General features: G+C 52.0%; 6 protein-coding genes across 6 annotated transcripts; 2 read left to right on the top strand and 4 right to left on the bottom strand.

Annotated features, from left to right (window-relative positions):
* Positions 1-173: 173 nt before the first annotated feature.
* LOC6735862 (golgin subfamily A member 4) lies at positions 174-5893 on the top strand. Its single transcript, XM_016181316.3, has 8 exons — positions 174-419; positions 628-715; positions 781-956; positions 1011-1214; positions 1294-5004; positions 5067-5138; positions 5204-5320; positions 5383-5893. Exons 1-8 carry the CDS (start codon positions 336-338, stop codon positions 5398-5400), a joined length of 4470 nt encoding a protein of 1489 aa, XP_016029227.1. The 5' UTR covers positions 174-335; the 3' UTR covers positions 5401-5893.
* Positions 5798-10357, bottom strand: LOC6735861 (little elongation complex subunit 1). Its single transcript, XM_016168807.3, has 2 exons — positions 8773-10357; positions 5798-8715 (listed from the first exon to the last, which is right to left on the bottom strand). The coding sequence occupies exons 1-2, from the start codon at positions 10091-10093 to the stop codon at positions 5900-5902; spliced, it is 4137 nt and encodes a 1378-aa protein (XP_016029226.1). The 5' UTR covers positions 10094-10357; the 3' UTR covers positions 5798-5899.
* Positions 10358-10788: 431 nt separating this feature from the next.
* On the top strand, positions 10789-17001 carry LOC6735860 (protein virilizer). The gene is made up of 6 exons (XM_039291889.2): positions 10789-10994; positions 11057-11733; positions 11793-14680; positions 14734-15430; positions 15499-16560; positions 16625-17001. Exons 1-6 carry the CDS (start codon positions 10929-10931, stop codon positions 16797-16799), a joined length of 5565 nt encoding a protein of 1854 aa, XP_039147823.1. The 5' UTR covers positions 10789-10928; the 3' UTR covers positions 16800-17001.
* LOC27206191 (5-formyltetrahydrofolate cyclo-ligase) lies at positions 16910-17936 on the bottom strand. The gene is made up of 3 exons (XM_016168806.3): positions 17591-17936; positions 17263-17518; positions 16910-17202 (listed from the first exon to the last, which is right to left on the bottom strand). Exons 1-3 carry the CDS (start codon positions 17762-17764, stop codon positions 16970-16972), a joined length of 663 nt encoding a protein of 220 aa, XP_016029224.1. The 5' UTR covers positions 17765-17936; the 3' UTR covers positions 16910-16969.
* A 47-nt stretch (positions 17937-17983) lies between these two features.
* LOC6735858 (ATPase inhibitor A, mitochondrial) lies at positions 17984-18560 on the bottom strand. The gene is made up of 3 exons (XM_002082732.4): positions 18429-18560; positions 18225-18363; positions 17984-18160 (listed from the first exon to the last, which is right to left on the bottom strand). Exons 1-3 carry the CDS (start codon positions 18476-18478, stop codon positions 18092-18094), a joined length of 258 nt encoding a protein of 85 aa, XP_002082768.2. The 5' UTR covers positions 18479-18560; the 3' UTR covers positions 17984-18091.
* A 136-nt stretch (positions 18561-18696) lies between these two features.
* Positions 18697-19537, bottom strand: LOC6735857. The gene is made up of 3 exons (XM_002082731.4): positions 19321-19537; positions 18977-19262; positions 18697-18916 (listed from the first exon to the last, which is right to left on the bottom strand). The coding sequence occupies exons 1-3, from the start codon at positions 19398-19400 to the stop codon at positions 18809-18811; spliced, it is 474 nt and encodes a 157-aa protein (XP_002082767.1). The 5' UTR covers positions 19401-19537; the 3' UTR covers positions 18697-18808.
* Positions 19538-19648: the final 111 nt, after the last annotated feature.

Below are 19648 nucleotides of genomic sequence, written 5' to 3'. Positions count from 1 at the left end.
GTAGGTGTAATTAATTAGTTATTGTCAATTTTAACTAATTACAATGTAACTTTGTATGTATTAAATAAAAAATTAAATTGTACGTAACATCTTTTTATGTTTAATTATTAAATTTTAAATTTTTCGTCACGTTCCTAAACTTTATGACCCGCAAGTGCTCTCGTCTCTAGTGAATACTGCGCTTGTTATCGATAACTACCGAAGCTATCGGCAGTGTGACCGTTGAATAAACATCTGCAGACACGTATTTATTTAGATGTTTTTTAATTACAAATTGAATAGTGCTTAAACCAGGTAGCGCAGCCAGTTGAAAAAGAGCGCAGCAGGCACTCGAAATGTTCGCCAACCTGAAGAACAAGCTGATCGAGGAGGTGAAGGCGTCGCCCTCGAAGTTCCAGCAATTTGCGAATGCTGCACAGGTATTTTTGGGTGCGGGGGCGGGGAGGTGCGGACTGCCGATGAAAAATGCAAATTGAGGAAAACATACGCACACAGACACGGAATTGCATGTGTGTCGGTGAACTGGGAAGGGGTCGCCAGTAGTGCGATTGTGACCCATTTCTGGGTGCACAATTGAAAAGTGAAGTGACCAGCTGCTCATGAGTCTTCCTTGGACTTTTTTCCCAGGCCGCCGTGAGCTCATCGTCGAGCACAACACCCAATTCGGAAACGAACACCAGCAACAATGAGAACTTCTTCAGCATCACGGAGGAGGGTGAGTACGCCATGAGTCACCTGGTGTTCCTTATCTCACATATCAATCATTCTTTCACCGCGCAGACACACCTCAGAACTCGCCTTATCGCATCCAAAAGCTGCCGGCCACAAGTGCATCCGCGCTGCGCGGGCGATCGACCCAATCCCTGAACGGCGCCACCTCCAGGACCCGCAAACTCTCAAACTCGTCCATGGCCAGCGACGTGTCCTTCCGCCTGCCTACCTATGAAGCGCCAGCTGTAAGTGACCGAAAAGCTTCCGAGATTGCTTTAATTATGTGTTCTACTCGCCAGGTGTACCACTTGCAATCGGATCTGGACGAAACGAGCAGCGAGTTCGACGACTCCGCCTCAACGGCCCGGCTGGATGTGATCACCAAGGACCAGCTGTACGACGCGTACAAAAAGTCACTCGATCGTTACCACAAGTACCGCTGTCGGTACACGGATCTGGCCAAAAAGTACAAGGAACTGGAACGCGACAGCTCCAAGGCGCGGGTATCTATCTATCTGCCTATCTAATCGGTCTGCTTGATAAGCTTGTGTAACTAACGTTTCCGATAATATCGCTTTGCAGTCTGTGCTGGTGGAGACGCAAGACAAGGCGCTGCGCCGAATCAGCGAGCTGAGAGAGCAGTGCACGCTGGAGCAGCAGGCCAAGGCGCATTTAGAGGAGGCGCTGCGCGTTGAGATGGACGACATGAGCTGCAAAATGCAGGCTTATCAAACGAAGCTCCAGCTGCTGGGCGAAAATCCTGAGAATATTACGGCGGCTCTGGAGCGAAGTGGCCAACAGCTGGAGTCCGAACAGCTAATCGACCTGGAGGAGTCGACCGGAATGTCGCCATCATCCGCCAATGGCAGTTCCGGGGTGTCCGACTTACAAAGACTACTTAAAGAGCGGGAGGAGCAGCTGGAAAGTGTGACCAAAAAATACGAAGCTCTGCGCAAGCAGGAGGAGGAGAACGTGCTGCTTCTGGCCCAGACAAAGCAGGCCATCCATACGGAACTGGAGCTGAAGGACACCGAGGTGCGTCAGCTTCAGGAGAAACTCAAGCAGTTGGAATCTCAGCGAGAGTCCCAGAACAACGAAGCCAAGGAGCAGTTCAAAAAGCTCCAGGCCACGAAGCAGAAAGTCGATGCCAAACTTATGGCTACAGAGCACCTGCTGAACACCCTAAAAGGAAGCTATGCGACCAAGGAGCAACAGGTGGCCACACTAGAAGGGCAACTGGAAGCCATTAGGGTGGAAAACGAACAGAAAGTAAAAGATCTGCAGAAACAAAACGAAGATCGAAATACCCAAGCAAGCGATTCAAGCGAGCAACTAAAGAAACTCCAAGCAGCCGTTCAGGATGCGGAGTCCCAGCTTTTGTCCAAGGATCAGCTCTTGGAATCTCTCCGAACCGAAAACGCAGCCAAGGAGCAGCAGCTAAAGCATCTGGAGGAGCAGTTGGGTAAACTGAAACAAGAAAACGAAAATTACTTGGATAAATTGCGAGAAAGCAAGGAAAGTAGCGATTCTCAAACTAACGCGGCACAGGATCAGCAAAAGAAACTGCAAGCATCCAAGGACGAAGCCGAATCGAAGCTCTTAGCCACGGAAGACCTTTTGCACTCCATCAGGAATGATTATAAAGAACAGGAAGAGCAAGTCGCTTTGTTGGAAGACAAAGTGAAAACTCTTTCCAAGGAAAACGAAGTGAATGTAGAAAAATTGCGCCACATTAATGAACAACGCGAAGCTCATAGTACTGATTCCCAGCAGAAGATCAATGAACTAGTTGCAGCTAAGGACGAAGCCGAAGCCAAACTTCTTTCCACTGAACTCAGTCTGAACGCACTTCAGGCCGCACTCTCGGCCAAGGAAGAGCAAGCGGCATCCTTGGAGCAAAGCTTGAATGCGCTTAAAACCGAAAGTGAGCACAGTTTGCAGGACCTGCGCTTGCACAACGACCAGTTGCTCGAAATTGTCCAGCGACATCAACAAAACGACTGGGAAGCTCAACTCGGTCAGGCAAGAGAGGAATTGGCAGCTATTCAATCGCAACGGGAGCTACGTGCTCTCGAACTCGAGAAGAGCCTCGAAATGGAGCGCGAATCTGTGGCCGCTTTGAGTTCCGAGAAAGCTTCCCAGGAGGAACAGCATAGGCTTAAGCTGGAACAGCTACAGCGAGAGATTCAAATACTGCAGGATCAGCACGCGAACTCGGAGAGCGAAACAGTGGCTGCTCTAAAAGGGCAGTTGGAGGCTATTAGTCAGGACTTGGCCACCAGTCAGGCCAGTTTGTTGGCCAAGGAAAAGGAACTGAAAGCCAGCGGCAACAAGTTGAACAAGATAAAGAAGCAACACGAGCAGCACCAGGCGAAATCAAGCGAGCAAAACGCTCGCCTCGAAGCTCTGCAAAGTGAGTTGGCTGATCGACTGAGTCATTCCCGCCAGGTGGAGAGCGAAAAGGAGGAGTTGCAGGCACGCGTCACCGGAATTCTGGAGGAGATTGGCACCATGCAGGCGCAAATGCAACAGGTGCAAGACTCACACAGCGAACTGGAACGGGAGAAGCGCAAGCTGGAATCCCGCATCGAGTCACTGCAGCAGGAGCAAGTGGACAGCAGTGCCCAGGACGAAAGGGCCTCAGCTAAGCTGGAGGAGATACAGAGCGAAAACACCAAGCTGGCCGAACGCAACTGTCTGCTGGAGGAGCAGGCGAATCATTTGGAGTCCCAACTGCAAGCCAAACAAGACGAGATCGGCAAGATCCAGACGAAGCTGCAACAGGTCCTCGACGAGCACTCGAAGCTGCAAAATGCACAGGAGCTGATGGATCACGACCATCGGACGCTGCAGGATAAATGTGATGCCTACGAAAAGGATAAGCTACTGACCAAACACACTCTGGACTGCCTGCAGTCAGCCAGTGAGGAGCTGCATAGGGTTAAGGCCAACTTAGATCAAGAACTGAAGGAGCAGGACCAACAACTGTCGGAGCTGAGAGAACGACAAAGGGAACAGGAGCAGCAGCTGAAAGACCAAGCCGAGCGATGCGCGGAATTGAAGGTCCAAAACAGCGAAAGTGAGACTCAACTGCAGGCCACGATCAGCAATCTTCGCGAGCAACTTGATGCTTATAAGCAGACAGAGCAGGGCATCCAGGAAAAGCTCCAGGCTAGCAATTCGTCCTACACCACGCAAATTGCCACATTGGAAGCTCGTTGGAGCGCCGCCAATTCAGACGTAGAGCGTCTTCACGAAGCCAATGATGCCCTGCAGCTGGAGATGGAACAATTGAAGATTAAGCACGGCCAAGAACGCGAGGAGGTGAAGGAGTCCATTGCCCAGAAAAACCGTCAGGTGGTGGAGCTCCAAGAAGCCATGGCCTCAAGAGATCTTCAGCTACAGGAAAAGGTTGAAGCCTCAGAAAAGTTGGCCAAATACGATGAGATCCTAATCGAGAACGAGTATTTGAATAAGCACACGAAGCAATTGGAGGCCGAGTTGGGTGAGAGTGCGGAGCTGAAGGAGAAACTGAAATCCCTGCAATGTGAATTGTACGTTCTTCAGGAGAAGGCCGAGCAGCATGCCGTCCAAATGGCCGAAAAGGAAACGCAGAGTGCGACGGCAACGGCAGAGGTGTCCGAACTGAAGAAGGCCATCGAGGAACAGGCGGTCGAGTTGACCCGACAGAAGGAGCACGCAAGCTTTGTCACCGAGCAGAGTGATGCGGTCCAAAAAGAACTTCTTCAAGCGCAACAGCAACTCCACGATAAGCAAATCGAATTGGCGATGAGCCGGGATGAGCAGGCCTTGCTGCAGGCTGAAGCCGATGGCTTAAGGCAAGAGGTGATTTGTCTTAAGGAGCATTTATCCCCCTCAACCGACTCCGACAGCCTGCGCAGCCTGAACGAGCGACTGCAACGGGAGCTGGAAGATCTCAAACACAAGAGCGCCGGCGCGGAGTCAAATATGCAGCAGGAGATCGAGGAGCTGCAGGCTAACAACCAGCAGATGGCGGAGCGCATCAACGAGCTGGAAACCCTGCGAGCCGGCATACAAGCCCAGCAACTTCTCGCCAGCATGGCGCCCAAAAACGTTCAGGAGGCCGCCGCTGCCGGCGAGAAGGCTGAACTGGAGTCTAAGCTCAAAGAGATTATGAACGAGGTGCAGGACGTGACGAATCGGAACCTGTTCCTGGAGCAAAAATGCGAGAACTTCCTCATACTCGAACAGTCCAACGAGCGACTTAAGCTGCAAAATGCGAAACTCTCGCGGCAACTGGATGAAACCCTGGTGAGTTCATAGCAGCGGTGCATCCGTTGATTCCATTGCTGATTCCTTCCTTTTGCCCACAGGTATCCATGCAACACAGCGAGGCTGTTCCGGCAAACACGGAATTCGAGTACTTGCGCAACATCATGTTCCAGGTGGGGAATCAAACTAGATAATGTCCAAATATATACACCCTACTAACTGATATCTTCCATTCCAGTACCTAACTGGGAACACGAACAACGAGACGCTTGTCAAGGTGATATCGGCAGTGCTCAAATTCTCGCCGCAGCAGGCCCAAGTTGCCCTGGAAAAGGAGCATCAGCGGCGATCGCTGGTAGGGAAGCCCACTTGAGTTCCATATTGCATCGTTAACTAACCCAATACGAACACTTGCAGCTGAACAAACTGATCTAGCATGAACTGATGGCTCTCTACGGCGGAGACTGGAACTGGGAGCCCTGCCCGGTGGCGCTTCTAGACCGCAAATGATGTCGGAGATCACAAGTACCTTATACTTATACCTCACCCTCGCGCACGGCATGGGTGCTTCCGGCTGACTCCGCAGGCATTTCGAGTAGTAGAAGCCGCTGTTGTGTGTGTATGCCCCCATACTAGATCAATGTTATTGTACAGTCCACGAATTAAGTATAGCTACTTCTGTCCAAATCCACGCTAAGCACTTTTGTACATTTTGATTACGCTTTCCTTTGTTCCCGGCATTCACTTGCTTGCGATCCATGTCCCATGTCCACTACTTAACTTTACCCCAGCCTAACCTAAGTGCAATCGTTTTGTGTATTTTAGTTGTAAGTTTAAATTTGTAAAGATCCGCAGCGCAGTTGGCATTTAGTTTAATTCAAAATCAATATAATTACATACATCAATAAATAGTTACAATTCATAAAAAGGAATCTCAAATCTCTGGACGCCGCCCAGTGGCCGCCACGTGACGGAAGTGCCTTCTCCGTTTCGCAAAGCATCGAATCATTGCCCGCGTTAACGGGTCGAGCTCGTAGTTGGGCCTGTAGTCCTTCAGGGCATCCAGAGTGTACTTGAATCCGAATCTCTGCAGACGTAGGCTGGCCTGCACGGCCGCCAGTTGAACTCCGGATCGTGGCACTGCCACGAGAAGGCGCTTCAGGAACCCCACGAAGGCGGAGATATCAGTATCCAGGGGCAGTGGCTTCAGGACCAAAGAGATGCAGTGAAGCAGAAGCCCAAGCCGGGCGTCGTACGACTCGTTTTGAGCAGCGAGATCACAGTAACTGGTGGCGAGCGGCATTAGGTGTTCCCCCACTACGCTCTCCACGACCTTGAGATGCGGTGAGCGGCGGCAAAAGAGCGCAAAGGCGTAGCCCAGCTCCTCCTCACGGCCGGCCTTCAGCTTCCCCACCAGGTTCTCCAGCACCTGCTGTTTGCTGGGCTCAAAGGGATGGAAGTGGTATTCAAAGCGCAGCTTGGACAGCAGCAGTCGCTCGGCGCCGTTGGGATCCTGCATGTCGTACTGCCGGTTCATCAACAGGTGCTTGATCACCGTGATCAGGGCATCCGAATTGTCGTACTCCCGCTGTTCGCGGTGGGGAAGCGCGGTGGGAAATTGACGCAGCACCTCCATCACCAGCGGCGGCATATCCCGGTCGAAGTGATACAGAATTTTGGCCAACAGTAGTCTCGCCGGATTCTTATACCCTGCTGACATGGTCGCCTGCAGAGCTGCTGCCTTCAAGTAGAGCCGCACGTAGTTGAGGGCCAGCTCAGTGGCAGGTCGCTCCTTGGTGTTGCGGAACAGACGCTCCTCCAGTTCAGCCAAAAATCTCTGCGCGAAGTTCAAATACTTCAAGGCATTCAGCAGGCGTTCCACTGGACCGTCATCTACGCCGATCTTGCAGATAACTGTAATCAGAGCATTCACGATTACAGCCTCACTCTTAGTCACCTTGTAGATCTCCATGGCCAAGTCACTGCACGTGGATTCCAGCTGCATGTTCTCCCGCAGATATTTGCCTATTGAGGCACACAATTGCGGTTGGGACTTGCCCAAAGTTTTTCTATTCGCCTCCCCAAGCTTATCCAGACCCGTGTCCATCTTAAGAACATGTTGTACGATCGACTTGTGTTGGTCATCTTCCCGGGTGCAAGCAGCTTGCTCTAGAGGGATTTCTATGGGCGGAGGGTCAAGCTCGTCCATTGGCTCGGAAGCTGTAGGCGAAGCAGGTGACTCCTCGCTTATTGAACAGGACAGCTTTAAAGGCTCAAGATGTTTACCTGGATGCCTTGCTTTCAGCTCTTCATGCTCTAATGGTTTCAAATCATGCTTCGAATCCTTTTTTAAAGGTTCCGATTTATTAATTGCTTGTTTAAGCTGTCTCCTTATTTGTTCTACGAGCGAAAGACCCTTTTCTGGCCCGGATTCCTGTTCGTCGAGCAGTTGTTTCGCTCTCTGACGAGTCAAACGAACTTCGCCTGGGGGCGACAAAGTTTTCAGCTCACTTTGCGTTCTCCTTCGTTTTGCGGCTAACGGAACAGTTGGTGGTGAAGGTGGTTCCTCAGGCTGCCTAATGAAGATTTCTTCGTCGATAACTAGACCGTGCTCGTCCTCGGATTCATCCGTTGCCTTTGGCCTGGGACACGTACTTGTACTTGTGGGCTGCGCGTTCTCTAGATCCAGTTTCTCAACAGACAAAGGCTGCGTTATGGTTACGAAATCTGCTTCAACTTCTAATGACTTCTGTTCTGATTCCTTCTCTTCCAGCTCTGCTTCCGCTCCAGTAAGATCATCCGCTTCCAACGCACGCTCCTCGCTTTCATCCGATTCTGATTCGCTGCCGAACAAGAAAATATTTTTCAGGTTTTTGGTGTTGCTGTGCTCATCCGCGGATCGGCAATCCTCTTCGCTATTATCAAAAGTGTCATCCGAATCACTTAGCTCGAGAGCCATCTGCTCTACACAGGATTCGGATTCCACATCTGAATCACTGCCGAATAGGCACATTGAGCGTCTATCTAAATTTGAGACACTATTATCCAAGTGTGAATCGGTGTCTTCTGAAGCATTCACCTCATTTTCGCTTGGTTTACTTAAGGAGTCTATTCTATCCTCTGCCACTGAAACTGGATTCGCTGAAATATCTATTTTTGGAGGCAATTCTTTCAGACCGCCAATGTTTTCTTTTATCGTTTTATTATGCTCTTCAAAATAGTCCAAAAAGAAGTATTGTTCCTCGTCATATCTTTTCAAAGAAGAATCTGTCTTTTTCTGGACCGCAGGCAAATGATTTAGATCCTTGTTTTCTGATTTCGGGAACTTAGAAGTCTGCGCAGGGTTTTCCGAGTCGCCAGGAGCCTGAGCCTTAACATTTCCTTTATTTTCTTTCTGTTTTGCGTTGGACGTCAACTGAAGCAAATAAAGTTCTTCCTCATCCAGTTCCATCTCGAGATTATCACAGTTGGTCATGTTGAAAGTTTCCAAATTCCTTAAGAATTGGATTGCCGTTTCTGGCGTTTGTTCGTGCTCTACTTCTAATTCATTGTTTGTCTCCATCTCCAGACAGTTTCGCTTGGCTATCGGCTTCGGTGTAGCAGCCGCTTTGCGCTTCTTGGACTTTCGCTTTCGTTCTTTGGGCTTGGAGGGCAGGCGAATTGGAGTGACATGTCCTTCTTGGCTGATGTTGGGCGACTGGATGATGGGATCCGTTCCAGTATCCATGCACTCTGTGCTGGTGGCGAAATCTAGAAAGAATGTGGACGTAATTAATCCACTTACTGATGCGTTTTGCACGGGTTTACCTCTCTTGCTGGTGCTTCCGCTGGAGGTCTGATCCGTTTGGTTCTCCGTGCCCTCATAGATTTCATACAACCATTTGGTAAAATCCGCCTGGCTGACGCTTGGTGGCGTGGCCACTGACGGATTGGAGCGCCTCTGCAGCAGGGCTAGCACCATTTGGCCAAAGACCTGCCACAGCTCCTCGAAGGCCTGGGGCGGCAGATTGGTCAGGCAACTTTGGTTTTGAGGTAGAAAGTTGAAGAGCTCCTTTGCGAGCTCCCTGGAGGACCTGGCCTCCTCCTTCACACTATCCAGCATTGTTCGTGAGGGCGGCCTCGAGGCGGACACCTTGATTTGTGTCGACAGGTCGGCAACGAAATCGATCTCGCGGTGTATATCATACAGAGTGGTGCAGGTGGCCACACTGGCTTTGGCCGGTACGTCCTCCAGCTCCAACTCCTGCTGCAAATCGCTCAGCGGACTCATGGGCTCAATTACAACATCATCCCGCCACGATAGCATTTCATCAAGTATCTGCCGAATATTTGGCAGGGGCTTCGGTTCGGGAAAGCATGTGCCAACATCGTGGTGCTTGATGAAGGAGGCTGTAGTGGTTCCCCGGGTGGTGGTGGTGTTCTTGTGTTGCGTGGCCTGGTCGCGCGTCTCTATCAGACCCTCCACCTGCACAGCAACAGAACAAAGCGCAGGCTTGGGGTCAGAGGGTTTCTCGTCGGTTTGCGTGGATTGGTTGACTCCGGGCTGATGGGCTTTCCGTTTGCTACGCGGATTCGGGCTCTTTGGCGTGGGCACGCTTACGTCTATAGTCCTGCAGTGCTCCCTTAGCTTCTTCATGATGTTCTGATCCCGCCGCAAAAGTCCACAATCATCGCCCAGCCGCTGGGAGAACTGCATGAGTATGGACAGCACATCCTTTGCATCCACGGGCAGTCCCCGCACCTGCAGCTGCTCCTGCAGATTCTCGCAGTTCCCAACCTGTGCGTCCAGCTCCTTTTCCAGCTGTCCGCATCGCTCGCCGATCTGCTTGCCTCGCTTCTCCAGCTCGATCCTCTGTTGCTTCTCCTTCTGGTACAGATCCGTGACTTCTTGGGCGGTGCGCTGCAGGTCGGACAGCTGTTTATTTTGAGCCTGCAGCTGTTTCACCTGGCGGATCAGCTCGTCGTTCTGGGCTATCCGCTCGGCCAGCCGGCTTCGCTTGGCGCACACATCCTGGTTCCTCCTGGGCAGCGACACTTGCTTGTACGGTGCCACCAGAGAATCTTGCAGCGGTGCGCTTGGGCCCAGAAGCTGATCTATATTGAAGTCGGAAAACTCGTCTAAACTCATGTTGCACAGACTTGTTGTTGCTGGATTTCACGTGGTTGCGTTTTCAAGCGCCACTGCGATTCTAGAACTTGCTGAAAACAAGGAGAGGCCTCATTTTCCACACAATTCGCTAGTTTGACTCGCGTTGGACAATATTAAGCTGCGCATCTGGCGATTTAATACACAAAACAGAGAAATATAACGAAATCCGCGTTTTTCTCTGCAGCCGGTCTCCAAAACATTTCCCTTATCGACAACCCAGCACGAGCCTATCGATATATATGGTATGGTACTATTTTTGTGGCACTCTTATAGCTCGTTCTCACTACTTCATTTTTGATAGTTTACACTTTATTTATAATAACAGTGAAAGTTTCATTATATTGTAGAGGAAGTAAGTTTTGCATTACTGATAACAAAATTTACACAATTTCTATGCGTCCATTGAAGGAAAACAAATGTACTCTGAATCAGTGCGGTTCCCTATGGTTTTTAGGGCTATCTTACTCACTAGCTTTTACAAAACATATGTAGTATAATATTCATTACCAAAAATGAGCAACATTGGGAAAAAATCCAATTAATTTGTATAAATTAGCCAATTGTGCCGTTAATATTCGATGCATTGTTTTGCGCAAACTACTAGACTGATACAATCTTTGTTTCTTCTTAAAGATTTAGTAGTCAACATTTTCTTAGGCACGTCTTCTTGAATATCAGTACCAAATGCATTGGAGCAATCGGTGATATCGACCACTTATCGTCTTAAGTTCCATCCCTATCAGTTGCGGAAAATAAATAAAACTTCCAGACTGTAGACGATTTTACTAAAAAAGGCACGATTTAAGCACACAACATGGCCGACGTAGACGACGGGTCCGAGCTGCTGTTCTTCGACACTTTCTCGCACGAGGAAGTTACGGTAAGTGCCTCCAGAAGCCCCCACTCAAAGCATTCGCTGACCCCACTTCCGTCTCCTCATAGGACATCAATTTGGATTTGGTGCAGTTCCCTAAGCCGGTCTTCATCACACAGGTGCGGATCATTCCTCTCGGCGCCCGGGTCCAGGCGGACTTTCCCGGCGGCGTCCGCCTGGGCGCCACCAACCCCTCCAAGTTCGATCTGGAGTTTTTCGTCAACGACCTAGGAATGCCGGCTGCGTCGGCATTCGAGAACCTCGGCCTGCTGCGGTACAACCAGAATGACTGCATTCACTTGGACTGCTCGCAGGAAAAGATCGTCACCGACGGTCTGGTGCTGCGCGGCTGGTACAGCACTATCACATTGGCCATCTACGGCATTTTCACCAACTCGGTGACCGAACCAATTGCCAGTCCAACGCTGCCCTGCGAGCCCGTAGGCCCGGAAATAACCAACCTGAGTGGCGAGGTGCTCCTCCAAGAGGATGTGCTGAAGGACGAGTGGCAGGAGCCGATGCAGGCCGAACTGCTGACCGCTCACAAGGGAAATGTCAGCGATTACGATCCGGAGGACATGGAGTATGGAATGTCGCGGGATCATTATCACCAGCACGCCGAGGAGCAGGAGCAGCGAGAGATGCGACGACTGCGTCGATCCACGCACTCCACGGATCACTCACCGCCACCACCCAGAAGATCGCACACCCATTCGGAGAGCAACGACAGGGAGTATATCAGGTGGTAAGTGGTTATCTTTTCTATTTATTATATTCAGACTTATCACAGACCTTTCCTTGCAGTTCCCGCGACAAGGGCTCCAGGGATTGGTCGCGTTCACCGGAGTATTCCAGCCATCGGTCACGTCGCAAGCGCTCGGAGAGATCTCGCTCCGTTGTGGACGAGCACAAGTGGCCCAGAACTCCGCCCGCGTCGATAGACTCACCGGCACGTCCGCGTTCGCCAGACACGATGGAGTATGAGGACGAGGACTCGCGTTCCCACTACAAGATGCAGTCATCGCACTACCGGCACTCCTCAGAGTCGCTGCACCGTGGTGATCGGGATCGGGACGATGAGGACCGATCGTGCACGCCGCAAGAGCAATTTGAACCCATTCTCAGTGACGACGAGATCATCGGCGACGACGAGGAGGACGACGCAGTGGATGCGGCTGCCATTGCGGAGTACGAGCGGGAGTTGGAGGCTGCTGCTGCCGCTGCTCCTCCGGCCATCGATGCGTTCGAGCCGTGGCAGAAGCCACTGTTGGTCTTTGAAGGGGACATGGCAGCCCACTTCAGCAAGGAGCTGGAAACTCTGAAGCTGCTCTTTAAGAAACTGGTCCTGCAAACCCGCTGCGAGAATGTTACTGCCTTCAGCGAGGAACATGGCGCTAGTGTGGACGAAAGAGAGCAATTTGTGTACTTGGGTGAGCAACTGAACAACCAACTGGGTTACCTAGCCCAGCACTACAAACGGCGGAACTTTGTCCTGCAGCAGTTCTTCGGAAACGATGAGCTACATCTGCGCCAGGCGGCTAACGTGCTGCAGATAGCCCTGAGTTTCCAGGCGGCATGCATGCAGCCACAACCAGCTTTTAAGATCCGCCACATCAAGCTGGGTGCCCGAATGGCTGAACTTCTGGGCAGCAGCGAAGAGCTCTTCCAGCACTTGTTGAAAGAGCACAAATTCGATACCTTCGAGGCGGTGTTCCTGCTGTATCACGAACCGTACATGGCTCTGTCCATTAAGCTTCAGCTCCTCAAAGCCGTCTACGCCCTGCTGGACACCAGGATGGGCATCGAACACTTTATGGGAGCGAAGAACAACGGCTATCAGATGATTATTGAAGCCATCAAGACAGCCAAGCTGACAAGGACGAAGTTCGCACTGCAGGCGATCATAAAGAAGCTGCATTTGTGGGAAGGCCTGGAGAGTGTACAGATCTGGTGCCGTCGTCTCTTCGTGGACCGCATAATCATTCCTGGTAATCGCGACCAAATGGAGGACACAGTAATAACTTGCCAGCAAATAGAGTTTGCCTTCGAGATGCTGATGGATGCACTGTTCTCCAGCCAGTTGAGCTACTTGCAGCCGCGCCGCTTTTTGCCCGTGTCCAAGAAATTCGAGGTGGTTACCGATCCCACTGCGCAGCGCAGCTTCGGAAATGCACTGCAGTCCTACTTGGGACAGAACTCACTGGCGGAATCCCTGTTGGTCATGTTGGGAAACTGCAAAGAGTTGCCGGCCACGACGTATCTAAGCATGCTGGACTTGATGCATACCCTTTTGCGCTCGCATGTCGGCATTGACTACTTCGTGGATGATGCTTTCCCTGTAACGCAGACGATTGTGGCCATACTGCTAGGCCTGGACGAGGTTCCTCGGAACCCAGAGGAAAAGGAGGAGAAGCCAGAGAAGTCGGATGCAGAGGACAAGGCAATGGAGGTCGAAAATGAAGCTGTGGAGGCTGGAGGCGAGAAGCCAACTCCACCAACGGCCGACGAGGAGGGGAAGCCAGGTGCCGCTCCGATTTCCGTTTCTGCTCCAGCTGCTGCTCCTCAAGTGCGACCCAGGCCGATCCTGCGCCCAGTGCTGCCACGCCTGGCCAGGCTGGGTATCGAAATGTCGTACAAGGTGCAGACGCGTTACCACCTGGACGCCATTACTTACGCTGCCGCGGCTCCCGAATACGATGCCGTCAAGTTGGCCACGCATATGCATGCCATTTACTCGCAAACCTGCGATCCCGCTGGACGGCAGCACACCGTGGAGGTGCTGGGCTTGAATAACAATCTCAAGATCTTCATGGATCTGATCAAGAAGGAGCAGCGCCTGCAGACGCAACGCCAGCTGAGTTCGCCGGGCACGAAGTACAAGAGCCCGGTGTTAAGCTATGCCGTGGACATGGTGGACGCCTGCGTCCGCTATTGCGAGCAGTTGGACTACCTTATCGAGCACGGAGGTGTGATCCTGGAGCTGGCCAAGAACCACGAGACCTTCGAGCCCTCGGTGTCGGCCGTCCTGCAGGAGATGTACGTGTACATGAAACCCCTAGAGGCTATCAATGTGTTCGTATACGATGACATAATGCCGCTGGTGGAGGTCATAGGACGCTCCCTGGACTACCTGACCACTTTTCCCGGAGACCTGATTATGGCCCTGCGGATTTTACGATATCTCTCTATAAGCAAGCCGCTGGCAGCTCAGAAAGCTCCGCCAGTGACCGAGGAGCTCAAGCATAGGTTCGTGGCCCTGCAGCTGTACGCGGCAGATGGGGTCCAGCTTTGCATCCAGATCATGGAGCGACTATGCGCCTACTTCGAGCAGCCGGGTGCGCACGCTCCCGCCCTGATGACCATCCAGGGAGTGCATTGCTGCCAGATCATGCTGCCCACGCTGCAGATCCTCCGAGAGCTGCTTTCCTACGCCATTCTGTGCAGAGACGGCACCTACAAAGACCTGACATCCATCGATCACCTGGTGAAAGTGTACTACCTGCTCTACTACTTCCCCACGCGCTGCCAGGCGGGACCCGAGGTGGAGCAGTGCAAGATGGAGGTGGTCCAGACCCTGCTCGCCTACACCCAGCCGAACGAACAAGACGAGGAGTCGCTGCACAAGTCCCTTTGGACCCTGATGATCAGAGAGGTGCTTAAGAATGTCGATGGTCCCGCGCACTTCATTCCTGGTAAGCTGGACTTTGCAAGAGATCTGATCCATTTAATGATATCTTCCGTACAGGACTGAAACTTTTGGCGGAGTTGCTTCCACTGCCGCTGCCCATGCCCCAGCCGCTATGCGACCAGTTGCAGCAGCAGCACAAGCAGCGTCTGATCACCGAGCGGAAACTGTGGTCCGCCCACTTGCACCCCCAGAGCGGACAGATCGCCAAGCTGGTGGAGGCACTGGCTCCGTCCAGTTTTCCGCAGCTGTCCGAACTACTGCAGCGAGTGTGCATGCAACTGTCCGACCTGGCGCCCAACATGACGCTGCTGATCGCCAAGACGATCACGGAACTGCTGTGCAATGAGTACCAGACATCCAACTGCATTCCGACCACCAACCTGGAACGGCTGCTTCGTTTCTCCACTCGCTTGTGCGCTTTTGCCCCTTTGAAGAGCTCCATGCTGTCCATACTCTCCGGAAAGTTCTGGGAACTCTTCCAGTCACTGCTGGCACTGAACGAGTTTAACGACGTGGTTTCCAACTGCCAGGAGGCCGTTCACCGCATTCTGGACAGTTTCCTAGACTCGGGCATTTCGCTGATCTCGCACAAGAGCACGGCTTCACCCGTTTTGAATCTGGCTGCCGCACTGCCACCCAAGGAACTCATTCCGCGAATCATCGATGCAGTCTTCAGTAACCTGACAAGCGTGGAGGTCACGCATGGCATATCGATTCTTGCGGTGCGCAATCTGGTCATCCTCACGGAGCACGAGTAAGTTCTGAATATCACTCGCACGCTTTTAAAGTTCATAAAAATAATAATATTATCTATACTGCCAGCTTCACCTTTTACCATCTGGCGCAGTTGCTGAAACAAAAGATCACCGAGTTCCAGGCGTGGATGGAGCGCGTTATTCTTCACAATGAAACGGTGGAGTACAATGCCAACATCGAATCTCTGATCCTGCTGCTGCGCTCTCTGACACAAATAGAACCGCCGCCCGCCATGTCGGCCATGCCACACCGCACTCTGAAACTGGGCGCCACAGAGTTGGCCCAGCTGGTTGAGTTCCAGGACATTGAGCTGGCCAAGCCACCGGTGCTGAGCCGCATTCTCACCGTCATGGAGAAGCATAAGGCAGTGGCCAACGAGGCGGCGCTGAGCGACCTCAAGCAGCTGATTCTGCTGCAGGCCTCTAAGCAGGAGATTCTCGCCGGAACCAGTACGGAGACGCCACCAGAGGCGGAGGGCGAAGCCAATCCATCAGCCAGCAGCTGCAGTGCGTCTCTGACCGTGGAGCCCTATCTGCCGCAGGCCGAGGGCATTGTCACACAGTACGAGGCGCGTCCGATCTTCACGCGATTCTGTGCCACCGCCGAGAATGCCCAACTTACGGCGCGCTACTGGCTGGACCCGTTGCCCATCGAGCTGATCGAGGACATGAACGAGCCGATATACGAGCGCATTGCATGCGATCTCACGGATTTGGCCAACGTGTGCCTTAATCCGGACCTGAATGTGGCTGGCGATAACAAGCGGGTCATGAACTTATCCGGCTCGCCCCAATCCAATCGGGAGATGACGCCCACCGCGCCTTGTTTCCGCACGCGCCGAGTGGAAGTGGAACCAGCGACTGGTCGACCCGAAAAGAAGATGTTTGTGTCGTCAGTAAGGGGTCGTGGTTTTGCTCGGCCACCACCTTCCAGGGGCGATTTGTTCCGCTCCCGGCCGCCCAACACCTCGCGACCGCCATCGCTACACGTGGACGACTTCCTGGCCTTGGAAACGTGTGGCGCCCAGCCCACAGGACCCACCGGCTACAACAAGATACCCTCCATGCTGAGAGGCTCTCGGGTGGGACGCAACCGGGGATCTCGCATCTCGGCAGCAGCTGCCTTTAGGTAAAGTTTCACAATTACCACTATCCAGGATGACGCTAATGGGCTCTTTTTACTCTTTTAACAGGCAAAAGAAGATGATGCGCATTGGTTCCCCTTCCAGCTGGGCAGAGTCTCCCGGATCGTATCGGTCTGCCTCGGACTCCCACTTCAGCAGCAGCGACTCGCACTATTCCTCGCCCCACTACAGTGGACGGCCGCGTGGACGAGGCCTGCGTTCCAGGCCATCTTACCTCAGATAGGAGGACCTTGCAGCCCAGCCCGCTTCTCATTGACACTTCCCGTAAACTCGGCAAACGAACCAGAACTAGATCCTAGGATGCCCTTTGGGCAGTTGAATTCCATTACTTAATAACGTGTGCTGCTTTTGTATTAGTTCGCTGTACTTCCCACTTTATATGTAAGCCCAAAGTTAGTTTTCCGTAATTACACTGTGCAAACGGACGTCGTGCGACTCCATGGGCAGCTCCTCGTTGCTGACTATCTGCTCGTTGAGCGACAGCGCCATCAGCGAGATCTTCTTGTGCGGATACTTCTCCGCGTGCTGCTTGAGGAACTTGTCGTAGTAGCCCATGCCATGGCCCATCCGAGCTCCGCAGCGGGTGAAGGCCACGCCGGGCACGATGAAGAGATCGATGCCGTGCCCTGTGGTGATCGAGTGTGTGTGTTTTTAGAAGGAGCTCTGACGTAGGCCTAGCCACTCACCGTTGGTCATGGCATCCTCGCGTGCCTCCTTAAAGTCCGGCTGCTTAATGTTCCACTTGGTCAGAGGCAGGCTCTCGTACTCGTCCATGCCGCGCAGCCGCACCATCTTCATCCTGCTGCCCTCGTAGGTGGGCACGAAGACCATCTTCTCCAGGCGGAACATCTCCGACAGCAGCGCTGTGGTGTCCAGCTCCGAGGCGGTGCTCAGGTAAATGCTCACCCGCTGCGCCTGCCGGAAGATCTCGCTTTGCAGCACCTGTTCGATAGAGCCGATTGGGGGATTGGGGATTAACTTGATAACCTTGGGGGCCAGCCAGCCCAATCTTACCTTGGCCGTGACGGCATGCGACTGCCGGGCGATGGCATCCGCGTCGATGCCCTTCAGTGCATCCTTCATGCGCTTTCGCAGCGCCACCTTCAGGCTGTTCTGGATCGTGGCCGCCATTCCTGCTGCTGGATCATCTACTGCACACTCGCGCGAACCGGTGCGAACTGTTTCCATCTGCCTGCGTGGTCCAGGCGTCTGTAGGTCGCCACTCCGCCTGTTATCAGCTGCGCTTACACTGACGCTTATCAGTCGGCAGCTCCGCTTTGCAGCGCTGTTCGTAAACAAATGGAAGTGGAGCGGTCTGGGGAAAGTTTGGGGTTCCAGTTTGGGTGAACCGCGGGGCGATCAGCTGATCAGGGATGGGAGTTATCCAATACACAACCAGTTGTAATGTAAATTAAACAAGAAAATATATTTGGAGTACCATTCGTATTAAATACAATTCAGACAATCCAGCCTAACTATAGTTAAGCTAGTGGAGATCCAAGCTCCTGGTTGGGCTCACTTCTTGGGAGCCTCTGGTGCCTTAGGCTCCGTCTTGGTCTTCAGGTTCTTCAGCTGCTCCTTTTGCTGCAAAAAAAAAAGGAATCTTGAGCTCCTGCACAAGTTGGTGTAGTAGAGTGATTGAGCTCACCTGCTTGTAGAAGAACTCCTCCTCGCGAGCAGCCTCTATTTTGCCAAAGGAACCGCCCGCCTCCCGGATGGATCCGCCTCCGCCGCCCCCCTTGCCGGCTCCACTGCCCAGTTCTCCGATCTGCGACATCTTCAAGTGCCTGCAAAGCGATTCAAAAACGGTTCTAGAATCTTACGCAACTGCGCTCTAAATCGCGAAACCTACTGAATCTGCTTGGGATACCAGCGCTGACTGAATCGCCGCAATGTAAACATGTTTGCCTCTATCGGTTTATCGGTTTATATAGTATAGTTAAGCTATATATATATGTGAAAACAAACTGGTGAACATTGGACAAGAGCGTGGCTAAAAATACTGCGTGGGCACGGAAATAGAAACACATTCACTTTATAGGGGCCAAAGAACTTTAGTTTTAACCAACCCATCCCAGTGGGTTTCTAATTACTTCCTTAATACCTTAAAAACTTTCCTGAAAGATTGCAACTAACAATTTTATTGAGCCGTGCCATGTGGATAAGTTGGGTGATTATGATGATGATGCGCCTGAAGAAATCGGTGTATGGCATTTAAACATAAACAACTAACTATTTGGTGTTCTGGGGATCTGATTCGAGTTCCAGTTCTGTGGCAGTATGGCGAGATTTGAGTTCTTCTGGGGCACGATCGTGCAATACTTTGATGTCGTCTGCAGTCTGAAAGCAAAGATATTGCCATGGAAACTAGAAGGAAAAAGAGCTAGAGACTATAGCAACCTTGTCCAGGAAGAAGGCCTCCTCGAGCACGTTCTTGTGCTTGTTCAAGGAGGAGGTGCTGCCCAGCGAGGCGTGATCCAGGGTCTTCTGGAACTCGTCCCAGTTGGGCAGGTAGTCGCCGGGCTCCTTCTTGACCCGCATCTTGCCCACGAGGGTCTGGGTCAGCGAAATGAAATACTCCTCCTCCTTGAGACCGCCTTGCAGCTTGCCAAGTCCGCCGCCCCACAGGAAAACACCCGGGGGCTTCTTCTCCTCGGAGTAGAGCTTCCTGGGCGCCAGGCCGAGTCTTCGGGGATTTCGGATGAGGTGTTTATGGGAATGAGTTATGGGCAAGCGCTACTCACTTTTGATTGAGACCCATGCTCAGTCTACGCTGCACTATTCCTGCACAAAACATCCTTGCACGTGCGACTATGGAACACATACGAAAAGTTACGGATTTTTCGAAAAGGCTGGACAATTTGCAGGATATCAAAAGCAGAATCTAGACTGTTTGCTTCAGATGGAATTTAAAAAGGTTGCTTTCTAAGAAATTCGGCTTTGATATCCGACATTTGACACAGAATTGAACTCGTTTTGCTTATGAATGCATTTTTACTTCATCTACAGATATTTTTAAGTCATTGTCCATGGATGCTGCTGCTCACATTAGTTAGTTTGCTTATGGATTTC

This window comes from Drosophila simulans, chromosome 2R (genome assembly GCF_016746395.2).
Source record: "Drosophila simulans strain w501 chromosome 2R, Prin_Dsim_3.1, whole genome shotgun sequence".
NCBI lineage: Eukaryota > Metazoa > Arthropoda > Insecta > Diptera > Drosophilidae > Drosophila > Drosophila simulans.
Note: the sequence above shows the minus strand (reverse complement) of the source record. Positions and strands in the feature narration are given on the sequence as shown.